Source organism: Echinops telfairi, unplaced genomic scaffold (assembly GCF_000313985.2).
Source record: "Echinops telfairi isolate 266 unplaced genomic scaffold, ASM31398v2 ScPeMD7_7469;HRSCAF=8507_0, whole genome shotgun sequence".
NCBI classification, from domain to species: domain Eukaryota; kingdom Metazoa; phylum Chordata; class Mammalia; order Afrosoricida; family Tenrecidae; genus Echinops; species Echinops telfairi.
The window spans coordinates 49,870,125-49,882,317 of NW_022111372.1; the positions used below are offsets into that span (position 1 = coordinate 49,870,125).

At 58.1% G+C, this 12,193-nt stretch overlaps 1 protein-coding gene across 1 annotated transcript in view; it reads right to left on the reverse strand.

Moving 5' to 3' along the window:
- PRR7 (proline rich 7, synaptic) overlaps positions 1 to 8,051 on the reverse strand; it is an 8,993-nt gene extending 942 nt beyond the window's left edge. The window contains exons 1-2 of the mRNA XM_045284686.1: positions 7,942 to 8,051; positions 9 to 462 (exon numbers count right to left, since the gene is read on the reverse strand). Coding sequence (XP_045140621.1) covers positions 9 to 224 — 216 coding nt within the window. The 5' untranslated portion in view covers positions 225 to 462; positions 7,942 to 8,051. The remainder of the gene's footprint in view (positions 1 to 8; positions 463 to 7,941) is intronic.
- Between the last annotated feature and the right edge of the window lie 4,142 nt (positions 8,052 to 12,193).

Below are 12,193 nucleotides of genomic sequence, written 5' to 3' on the forward strand. Positions count from 1 at the left end.
GGTGGCGCCAGGCCCGGGGGGCTCCCGGCCAGGCTGCCCTCGAGCTCGAGGGGCTCCAGCTCGAGGGCGCGCAGGTTCTGCTCACGCAGTCGCTCCTCCTGGCGCCGTTTGAGGCGGCGGCGCAGAAAGCTGCAGAAGCAGCAGAGCAGAACGATAAGCCCCCAAATGAGCCAGAAGCCGGCGAAGCACGTCAGGAACGTGTAGGTGCCCTGGGACATAACCATGGCGGCGACGCGGGCGGCGGGTCCTCCACTGCTTCACTGGACACTGCGCTCCTCCGCGTGGCCCCGAGCCCGCGCCACACTCCCAGGGGCCGCCAGCGTCACTTGGGGGCCCGCAGCCGGGGGTTGCCCGTGGCTGGGCTCAAGTCGTGCGCGCGCCGGCGGGGGGCAGCAGCGGCGCCCTCTCCTTCCCATGGCGCCGGCGGCCGCGCGGGCTGCCTCACCCAGGGCCGCGTGGGACCTGTGGGCAGACACAGGGCGCGGTGAAGGCGTGCTGCCGCCCCCTGCAGCATCCCGGTCCGCACCCGTGCCCGGCGCGGGCCCGGGGAAGCCTCCTTGCGGGAACCCCCGCACTCCCTGGGGCCCCGATGACGTCACCGAGCAGGCTGACGTCACTCAGGCTTCCCCGGTAGGGTTTCCCCCGATCTGAGACAGGGCCGCCGCTGAGCCTGGGTGCGGAGGGTTCACGAGACGGACCAGCAGGGGGCGCGCGAGACCAGACTCCGCCACCACGTCCCCGGCCGTCCCCGAACACAGGGGAGGGACCCTAGCTAGGACACGGTTTCCGAGGCCCCGAGGCGCTAAAAAGGAGTCTGCGCAGGGAGATGATACCGTTCCCGTGAGAGGACCCCCCCCCGAGCAATGAAGCGGACGTCGGACTACAGTCCTGTGCAGATGCCTGACAGCTGCCAGTGCCTCTGGCCTATATCCTTCCCCAGGCCTAGCTGCTGAAGGCATAGAACCCCCGGGGGTCGCTCAGTGCAGCTTCCTCGTCTGCACGCTCCGGACTATGTGCCACAGCCCCTGATTTGTCTGCCTAGTGGACCTCCTTCCTTTGTTCAGCTCCAGGAAGACTTCCCCATACCACCACCCTGGGCCCAGCTCCAGGCCCCTTCCCCAATTCCCTTCCCTCTGCTGAAGGGAGGGAGTGTAGACAGAGCCCAGAAGGCCACTCCAATCCCCCTTTCTCCTCTCCACAGCCAGGTTCCAGGTGTAATGGGGGGTGGGCGCAGAGTGGGGGTAAGTGGAATCACTCCTGTTTTACGTACGAGGAAGTGGGTTTCCAATAGCTGCACAGATGGTACTGGCAGGGCCACCGTTTCAACCCCAGCCTGGGCAGAGTGGGGAAGGTGCTGCTGCCTGAGTTGCTCTGGGGGCCTCTTTTGGAAATCCAAGGGACCTGTCCCTCCCACCTTCAGCAGGCAGGCTGAAGGCACAAGGCACCCTGCTCTGGGGGCCACGGTGGACCTGAACCCCAGCTGGGAGGCTCCAGACAAAGCCATCTCAGGCTGGTTGGGAAACTGGGGAGAAGCCGGGCCATGCCGCCCCACCTTTTCCCCAGATGGCTTCTGTCTGACTCCATGGCTGCCTGCAGCCATGTGCCACACTGGGTGCCCGTGCCAGTCCTTTTCTTCCAGGCCTGCGTTCCAGAACAGACAATGGCATGAACAATAGCTCCGCCCGCCCCCTCAACAACCCCCCCTCCACAAGGCTGCCATGGCGACGCAGCCCGGATAAAAACACGATGCTGCCAGTCACTGGGAGTTAATTAAATCTGTTGTTCTCCTTTTCCTGAGCCCTCAGGAATTTTCAGGAATGCTCTGAGAACGCTGGCACGAACGAGGGGGCCCCTTGGATTTCGGGACAGGAATAGCTCTGAGTCAGAAAAGGCGCTTGTAGGGCTGGAGATGATGGGATGGAGCTCAATTAGAAATACCTGCTCAGGGCCGTGTAGAGCTTGTCACGGGGGTGGAGGGTGGGGGTGGGGGGGTGGGTTCTAGGTGCTTGACATCTAGAATTGTATGTGGTGGTCAACTCCCCCGTCACTGGAGGGCTGGATCCACTTGATAGATGAGACAGGCTCAGAGAGGGAAATGACTTACCCCAGGTCACACAGCTAATAAAGAGAGGGGGCTAGGATTTGAACCCGTGTCTGAATCCCTAAGTCTGTGTCAAAAGGCTTTCCCCTGCATGACAAGTAGGGTGTCAAGGACAAGCCCTTGAGGACTTGGTACACAGCTTACAGGCAGTGTGTGTGTGTGGAGGTGGGGGGGAGGCAGACGGGTAGAGCTCATAGTGTTCCTGCCTTTCCTGCCAAGGCCCTGGCATACCGCACACTGGGCCAGCAGCCCACGGCGACTGTGAAATGGCTCAAGGGTGGGAAAGGACTCCGAGGCCTGGGAGGGAGGGAGAGTGGTTCCGTGGTTCACGCATAGGGGCTGAGCCTTGAGGGTGTCCAGCCTGGAGAGCTGAGCATTGGGTCAGACTAAAGCAAGCCCTACCTAAGACCTGACGGTGCCACTGCTCTGCCTCAGCCAGTAGGCCCTGCTGCGTTTTGCAGCTGTGGAAACTACAGGTCAGGAAGGGGAACTGTCTCTTGCTTAGTTCCCACAGCTGAAGGACCCCAAGGTGGGTCCATCGCTCACCCTATTTGAGCCAGGATATGGTACTAACTAGGCACTTGCATCAGCTATTGATCCAGTGGGTTACTCGTTGGGCTGCTACCCACAAGGTCAGCAGTTCAAAACCACCAGCTGCTCCGCAGGTGAACGACAAGGCTTCCTACTCCCAGAGCCCATCTCAGAAGCCCACAAGGGCAACTCTACACTGCCCTGTAGGACTGCTATGAGTCAAAATGGACTGTATGGCAGTGAGTTGCCTTTTTGTTGATTTGGTTTTCGACCAAACCTGGAAGGGTCCTAGCTCCTCCCCCTGGGTCGTCCAGAATCTTCCCATCTGAACCACACTAGGTACTCCATAGGTAAGCATCAGCAGGTTCATGAAGATTCTTCCAAATGTTTCACTTGGCCAGTCTGCCTTCTCAAAACATTGCCCTTTAGCCCTTGCCTTTGTGCACGCTCTTGCCCTGGTCTGGGGAGCCCTGCAGTCTCCCCTCTTGCCTGCACCCCTCCAGGGTTCCATCGGCCAACACCAGCCCAGCCTGGGCCAGGAGCCTGTCCTTCCCAGGGCATCATCCTCACCTCTGCCACTTGATTACTCACTGTGCTTCTCGTTCCTGTGCGAACTTTTTTTTTCTTTCTTTTTTTAGGGTGTCCTCTTGGTTTAGTGTTTTGAACATAGCACTTTGTCTCATGTTCTTAAGTCACACATGCACAGGGAACCAGTGGGGCACAGGGGTGGGGATGGACAAAAATGGAACCCCCAGTTCTGCATCTCCGGCTATGGTGCAGGCTGAGCGTATCTGTAACCAACTTGGCAGTGCCCACCAGACAGCAGCTCTGAACAGAGGAACAGAAAAGGCCCCTGCCTGAGGGCTGGACACCACAGTGACCCTCAACAGCCTCCTGTGGGGCAGAGGGCAGTTCTTTTGGATTGACAGATGAGAGAACTTGGCTCAGATAGATCCCAGGCCTTCCGAAGCCCTCAGGTCTCTCAGCACAGGGCCTGGTGCCTACTCTGTGCCACACACTACTGTTGGCATCACTCGCCTTACCCTTCAAATGAATGCCCCCAGCATCCTAAGGCCTGTTGTTGCCACCCTTCCAGGCACCTGTCCACCGCTTCAGCCCCTCTGTCACTGCTATGGCTGGGCCACCCTTGTCTTCACCACCCCTGCCACCACTTCCTTGCTTTCTCTGCTGTCCCTGCCCAGGCTGCCCACTCTCCTGCCCTCTCCTGCCCCCATCCTCCAGCAGGTTTCCCCCACTACACTGGGGACACAGCCCATCTCCTGACAGTGGGTTCAATTAGCACCTCTCGAGCTTGAGCGAGTGTCAGAAGCACTTGCTCAAACACAGATCCGGCCTCTATCCCAAGGTTCCCAGCTGATAGGAAGTTGGGGGAGTGGGGCTTCGGAGTTTATATTTCCCACATTTCCCAGGAGGTGCTGCTGTTCCTGCTGCTGGACCAGGGACCAGAGACCTGTGAGAATCACTGACCTAGATCCTAGCCTCTAGAAGGAGCTCCTGCCAAGGCCTCGGGTCTCACCTTGGGGCATGCTGTCCCTTTGCAGAAAGCACGCCAAGCCTTCTCTGGGCTGCCAAGTGTTCTCAAGCATGCATACTTTCTCTTCCCAGCCCTGCAGCCCAGCCCTGGCTGTTCTGGCCCAGCACGTGCTCGTTAGCCCACTTGGTAGACAGCCCCAACAACCATAGCAGAGTGTCTTGTGTCCAACACCAGAGGGCTGCCTCTGCATAACCTAGGACACGGCCACTCCAGCCCACTTATTGGAGGAGCGCGGCAGCTGTCCCATCACCTGCAGGGTCTCAGCCACGGCGCAAGAACACCTCCAGAGCTCACTCTACATCCAGTTCATTCCTGGGCTGCATGCTGGGAAATGTTGGCCACTGACTAAAGTGGCACTTAGGACGCTCACCTTGATGGGAGATTAGTGGGCTGAGAAGTCACATCTCTGTGACTGAGATGCTCACCTTGATGGGAGATTGGTGGGCTGAGAAGTCATATCTCTGTGACTGAGACAACATGCAGGCACACACTGGGCTTTTGGGGAGACAGGAAACCCCGGACAGCAGGGTTCTGCCCCACAAGGAAATTCCCCAGACGGGAGGCTGGCACTGAGAGTCCCTGGGCCAGGAGATGGGGTGTGCTGAGTGGAGAGTGGGGTGCAAGAGGGGTGACTGCACTTGGTCCCTCAGTAACACCTGGGCCCAGGGTGGCTGTCATCTTCTCCTTCTGCAGCCAAGGACAGAAGCTTAGTCAGGGGCCAGCTGAGGCCCCCAGAGCCAAGGGGCGTCTAGGGTTCAGAAAAGCCTGCTGTTCTGGCAGCTGGGAGGCCCTGGTGACATTTTCTTAGGGAAGTAATGGCCTTGCCCCATCTCTCACAGCTGGCTCTTGCACACGGGGTGTGATTCTGTGGCCCAACTGTGACACTCAGTCAGGGACCCAGAACTTATGAAATGCACATGGGACAAAAGTCGGGTCCCTGAGGACCGGGGGTAAAGGCCTGATACAGGCCAGTGTCCCTGTCCTCAGCTTTGGCCCCCGAGGGCAGGCTCCTCCTTGGAGATCAGGGACAAATGGCTTGTGGGCCTCCATCCTCCCATCTAGGCAGGGAGAGAACAATTTGTGCCTCCAAGGGACGTGGCCCCACAGGAGGAGGTGATGTGACCCTCCAGAGGGGCAGCCAGGTACAACAAGGAGCAAGCCTGGGCTCGTACCCTGCTTTTGCCCTCAGTGAGCGATGGGGCCCATCCATGGCTGGAGGGTCTCTGCCTGTACAGTCAGGGGTGCTGAGACCAGCCTGGAGCACCGAGGCGGAGCACGAATGAGAAGGGTATGAAAAAACTGCCTGCACGGAGGGGGGGGCAAGTGGGGGGGCTCACAGCTGCCTGCTTAACAAAAGCCAGCTCTGCTGAGGCTGAAATGGGGAAACCAGTGGGGTGGGGGGCAAGGGCCGGGGAGCTGCAGGCTCATCTCAGTAAGCAAGCACTGTCCCTTGGCCAGGGACTCAGGTTCTCAAACTTAACAACCTTCAGGTCGGACCATGTTTTTGTCAGTCCATGATCTACTTGGGAAAAATATTCTAATGAGTTGCCAACATGTGAACACCAGGAGGTTTTGCATAAAAATCTGGGTTTCTGGCCCGTGTTGAACAGTGGGTCATCCAGCCGCTCAGAGCCCACATCCTCACATGGCGACAGATTGGGGTGGAGCAGTTCCCCGGCTCACCTCACTCCTTCCATCTGCCCCTCCAGACTGAGTCCCCACTCGATAGATCTGCTTATGCCAATCCCCAGGGGTGGTATGTCCATCAGGCCACAGAGTCCAAGAACCAACAACTAGGCTTTCAGGGTCCCTCCCACAGGAACTGCTGTCCTGTAGATCCTGAGTACAGCCCCTCTCCTGCCCCCCACTTGGAACCTGCCCAGAAGACAAGAGGCAGCCTTCACCATCAGCTTCACCCAGAGAGAGAAAATGGAGGGAGGGAGGGAGGGAGGGAAGGCAGGCGGGCGCCAGGAAGCAAGTCCAGCAGTAGCACAGGCCTCTATTACACTGAGGGGAGCTAGAATCTGGCGGATTTTGCTGGAGGGGACAAAAAGGTATACAAAGGTTTGAAAGACACGGAAGGTCCTCACCAGAGGACTACAAAGGAGGATAAAGGAGGCCCCCATAGAAGGCTCTACTGTTCTTTTCTGCCTGAGTCACAAAGATGTCGTGGGACAGGCAGAGAGGGGGTTTTGCAAGCAGAGAAACCCAGACTGGAAACCTAAGCAATACCTCTTACTGGTTGTGTGACCTTGGGCAAGTCAGTTCCCCTGCCCTGCATGCCTCTAGCGTCTTCACCTCTGAAATGGAGGTGACAACTTACCTTGTGTCATGGTTGGGGAAATGAAGTGGTCATGGGCACGAAGCATTCAACACGGGTCTCACCCAGGACAGAGTGAAAAGGATCCTGGGTTTAATGCCCAAAGCACCCCTGCTGGTGGGAGGTTTGGGACCCACCTCCCAAGACACCACCTGTCTGAGGGCATTTCATGCCAAGGCCTCAGATGCCCCAGACACTGGTCACTGCCGGGGCCTTGGATACCTCCCTCAGCAACCCCAAGCATGGTTGTGGTCACTGGTTTGATGGGTCTGAGGCCTGTGGTCCACTGGCATCTATCTGCTGAGTCAGGCCTGGGAGAGCTGGCAGGAGGGCCGTTTCTCTCCCCGGCATGGTCCCTTCTCCCTTAAGGTGGTAGGTTGGGAGAGGAGCCAGAGGTCATTTCCTCTGACTCAGCAGAGTCAGGCTCCTCTCAAGGAGCTCCGTGGAAGGCAGCACCTCCATGGGGGGTTGGTATTCCTGCTGGTCTGGTCGACGTGCCCGCAACACCCGCACAGTCAGGCATTGTTGCTCAGACAAGAAAAGGGTGCTTGTGAGCCAGACAAGGGGCCGGGTTCCATCTATTTGGCCTGGGCTGGCCCTCCCTGGGTCAACAATGTCCCTTCCTTGGCTCCTGCCCACGCCACTCTCGCTCCTCCCTGGCGAACGGTGCCTTGGATCGCTGGAACAGAGACCCACGGCGGCCGGAGCTGCTGCGGCTCGGCATATGCCTTCCCAAGCCATGAGGCAAGGTGCGAGCATCCTCTTGCTGGGACCCAACTCAGCCTGGGCACTCCATGGGCGGGAGAAGGCCCCTGGGCGATGGCGGTGTCCGGGGCCCAGCCTCCTCCCATCTCCCCCGAGCTCCTGCTGCAGGCCCAGGGTCTGGGCCGCCCCCACGTTTGCAGCCACCCCATGAGCCCTGCTGCAACGACTGCAGCCACGTGGGAGCCAGCTCGTGCCCACGGGTCCGCTCGCCCCCCACCCCCACTCCCGGACGGGCTGTGGAGGCAGGCACACCCAGACGGGTTCGAGGGGCGAAGGTTGCCCATCTAAGACCAGAGGGCCCGTGTTCTCCCCACCCCCCTCTGCGCCCCCCAGCTGCGGCCCGAGTGGGGTGGGGGAGGGGCGGGAGGGGGCGTCGCCGCCCCGCAGTCGCGTTGCCGGGGAGCGCAACCCCGTTGCTGTGGCAACCGTTTCCAAGCGAACCCGTGGCGGCTCGCGCCCCACTCCGGCTCCCTCGCTTGTTGGCACTCTCCTTTCCTCTCGCCCAACCCCCAGGGTGGCCTGGGGGAGGGTCCACTCCGAGGCTGGGGCAGGGGTCGGGATCGGGACCTGAGGACCAGGTGCAGAGCCGCCCGCGGGGAGGGGCTCAGTCCCGGGACCGTCTTCCACCCGCGCCCCTCGCCCGCCCGCCGCCGCCGCCGCGGTACTCACGGGCCCAGGCATCCTCCTCAAGCTTCTCCTCCTGCTTCGGGGCGAGCGTCGCGGGCCCAGCAAGCAAAGCCCCCAGCCTCGGGGACAGGGCAGCGGCGGCCCCGGGGAGCAGAAGGTGGCAACGAAAGCGGCTCTGAGATCTGGGCTGGTGCCGCGGGACGCGCGCACGGGCGCGTACACGGCGCGTACCGGGCCCGGCGTGTGCGCGCGCGCGCGCAAGGCGGCCGGCAGAGGGCCCCCCACCCCCCGGAACACACAGCCGAGGTGGCCGCCCCAGAGGGCAGGAGGGAGAGGTCCGCTGCACCCACCTGCTGAGCCGAGCCAGGACAGGGCACTTTCGGGGCGTCGGGCTCACCTTTCACGGAGGGTGCACACGCCACCGCCACGCCTCTCGGTGTAAAGCTATGCAGCCGGGCACTCTCGGGCAGACTGGCCACACAATTGGTCGTGCACACTGCACGTCCAGCTGAGCAGCTGGGGAGGAGAACCCCGCACGCACTCGCGTGCGCGCACACGCCCAAGACCCCAGTCACCCCTTGAGCGGGACCACACACACCCAGGGGTCAGTGCTCAATATGGCCCAACCTGACCTTCCTTCCTCAGCAGGAATTAACACCTTAGAAAGAATTTAGTTACTTCGGAGCCCAAAGCCCTCCAATTTGAGCACAGACCGGGCTTGCCCAGAGGGAACACGCCTTACCAGGCCAGTCTCTTTTTTTTTTTTTTTTCAGGCCAGTCTCTTAACTGGATTCCCGTTTCTCTTGACCACACTTGGGTTGATCTTCCCCAACACCCTTCGCTACCCTCTCAATGGAGACATACTGAGACGCATGAACAGAATCCCCCATCAAGTGTGAGCGCCGAGGGGAACTGATTGGTTCATGTAATGGGACGTCCCAGGGGTACAGCTTAGTTTTGGGTCCTAGCTGGGCCAACGTGTGTTCAAGCAATGCCATCAACTCCGCATCTACTTGTCCCTTTGTGTGTTTGCATCTGTTTCAGAAAAGTCCTTCCCAAGTAGTGACCAGGGTAACTCCACAGCTCCAACCTTCTGTCCTCTGATCCACCTGAGGACTCATTTCTTTCCCAAGTAATTTCAACAAAACACACCCACACATACAATTTGGGGTTTTTTAAGTCCTATTTCAAGTGAACCAATTCAAGTAGCCAAGTCCGAGGGAGGGCCGATGCCTTCAGTCCCCCAATGCCCCCACTTTTTCCAGGCAGTGAGCACCAGGATTTCATCAGTGGGCTCTCTGCACCCCAAGGATGCCACCTTGTTAGGTCTGGGGGGGAACCCAAGTGTCTACCAGCCATTCACTCTGGATTGGGAGTCTTGGGCTCAGTAGTGTCTTGCTTCTTATGGTGCTACCGTGGTGAAGATGGGATTTGTGAGCTCTGCCCATAACCTAGCCCCGAGGACAGCTGTCAATTGCAGCCTCAGGTTCCTGATGGCCCAACTGGAGTCACACCCCACCTAGGTGTGTGGTTTACATCCAAGGGGGTACCCCCCAAAAAAACCTGGAATTCCACTGGGAAGAGCCGGAGCTTTTGTAGTATGCAGCAGGAGAGCATCTAGCATCTCCCTCTGAGTTGGTGCACCCAGTGGCGTCACCTGGAAAGGTTCTCTGGCCATAGTGAACTTTCATAAAAGTTTGAACCTATTTTTTGTGATGGCCAATTTAAGAAAACAGCTTGCAGCTGTGAAATCTTGCTTCCTGCTCTGGAAAAATGCCACAGAAACTGTTGTGATGTTGATTATGGGGGAAAAAGTATACAAGTGGTTTTCTCATTTCAAAAAAGGTGAAATATTGATGACAAACCTCGTTCTGGACATCTGTTATCTTCCTGAACAGATGAAGACGAAAATGTCAACTCGTAGTGCTTTGGGAGTTTGTTCCACCAGGTCAGACTGCTAATCAAGCTATTTAGAGGTTCTGAAAAGATTGCATGTGTGCAACTAGAAACGCCTACCATGACAATGCACCTGCTCAAGTACCCATCTCAGTGTGCCAGCTTTTGGCAAAAAACAGCATGCCTCCCTTGCCCCATGCACCTTACTCACCTGACCTCGCTCTGTGAAACTCTGTTTTTGAGAATGAAGAGGAACAGGATAGGACAGCAATTTGACAAGGTAGAGGATGTGAAGAAAAAAAGAGGTACTACCAGCCATCCAAACAGATGAGTTTGAAAAATGTTTCCAAGAATGGAATCGCATATTGGACAAGTGTAGTAAGTATACTTTGAAGATGTATAAGTGTATTAAGAGTACTTTGAAGATGAGGTTGTTTTGTGAAAAAAAATCCATTTTTTGGGGGAAGGTACCCCTCTATGTCAGAAGGTGCAGGCCTAGATTCCTCAAAGGTAACCTAGGAGTCTTTTGTAGATGCTGGCAGACACCCACACGTCAGTTCTAGCCTTTTATAGATTCCCCCAAACTTCCAGATGAGGCCATGTCTCTGACCCAACTTCCAAAGTTCTGAGTGGCCAGGTCTCATTGTCCCCAGCTCCAGTCACACCCTGCTCTGTCCCATCCCACAGTCATAAACCAGCAGAGGTTTTTGAGCACCTGCCTGGCTTCTCTTCCAAGGCATCTCTGCCTAGTGCTGACCACATTGTCCATTCCCATGCTTGCCTCCTTACCAGTTTGAGTGGTTGGAACCCCACCATAGAGCTAGGTGGGGAGGCAAGGCTCCCTAGGGAATGGATTCTGGGAGTTCCCAACATCAAGGATCTACTTGAGGACTTAGGGTAAGCTTCACCTCACCAAGTTCCCTGGAGGCCTCTCTTGCCCAAGGGGAGCTTGGCAGGGTCTGGGACTTAGCTGCAAGCAGTGCCTTGGGAGACAGACATCCACCCAGCTCTGGCTCACATCCACACATGGGCTCAAGGGCGGGCACTGACCTAACCACCCCCCATTGCGGTTGTGGGGCAGGGAGGAAGAGGCACCTCGGGCCCCATCCTCACACTCATGGGGAGGATCTGGCTTCACCACTCTGCATGGACCACTTCCTTACCCAGCACAGCCCGAGCAAGGCCTTCTCGCCCCACCACTCCCCTCAAGTTGATGAGACAACAACCTCTCCACCAAGGGTTGGCCTGGCACAGAGACTCCTGCTGCCAAGGGCACCCAGCCTTCTGGCTGTCTTTGAGGACTTGGCACCCAACTTCAGTTAACCCTCACAGCTATGTTGCAAGGCTGCCATTTCCTGCTAGGGAAAGGTGTCATACAAAGCCACACAGCTGGAAAGGGACCTTGAACCCAGAACTAACCAAATGCAAAGTGAGGGGGCTTCTGAGGTATCACATGCCCAGCCCAAAGGCAAGGAACAAGCCCCCTTATAGTGGGGCTGGGAACTCAAGGTGGCTATCAAGTGGGGATGGTTCTGCAAGGCCAGGGCAGCCTTGTGGGTGGATGAACTCTCATCTCCCAGCCAGGTGTGGGAGGGGCCCCTGCCTAAAATTATCTTCCCAAATACCCTCTGGTCCTCAGTCAAGTCTCCTTCAAGGTCTGGTTCAATTACTGTCTCCAGAGATGCATGCCTAGTGCCCCCCAACCCTGCTAAGTCTTTTTCACAGCACTACCCCAGTCTAGGGCTCTTCCTACCCATCTTTCCCACTTCCAGGGCAAGGCAGATGGGTGGGGCCCAGGCTTCAGGGGAGGCCTAGCCCCAGTCCCCAGGCCTAGCCCCACGATTCTCCAAGCCCACAATGGCAGTCACCTTGCCCTTGGCAGGGGAGCTGTCAGCTGGCCTCACCGGCCTAGGCTGAGACACTCACACCCCAGGGGGTCCTGAGACCCCTTCCGGAAAGCCTTGTCCCCTTGAGGAAGCTGGGAGGTCCTGAAGCCCACCAACGAAGACCTGGCTGGCAGAGGGGTCATCCAAAGGCCAGCCTGGGAATCCTGGGCCTTGCTGGAGGACAGCCCTGCCAGCCCACCTCCAGTCCCCCATATGGGCTGGGGCAAGCAGGAAGCCTACCAGAGCAGCTGAGCAAGAAAGAGGCAGGCAGGGGCCATGGGCCAGGTTTGTGCTCGGACTGTATTCATACGGAGACAGGTGGCAGCGTATATTGGACAAAATGAGTAATAAAAATTGGCTTTAAATATGAAAAACCCAGGGCCTTGCAATCCCATGTGACCCTAGCACTGGGCCCAAGGTGGTCATCACAGTCTGGGAAGGGCCTGGGCTGGGGCCTGGGCAGCAGGCAGACAGCCTTACCTGACCCCCTTCTCACTTGCAGACAGACACTC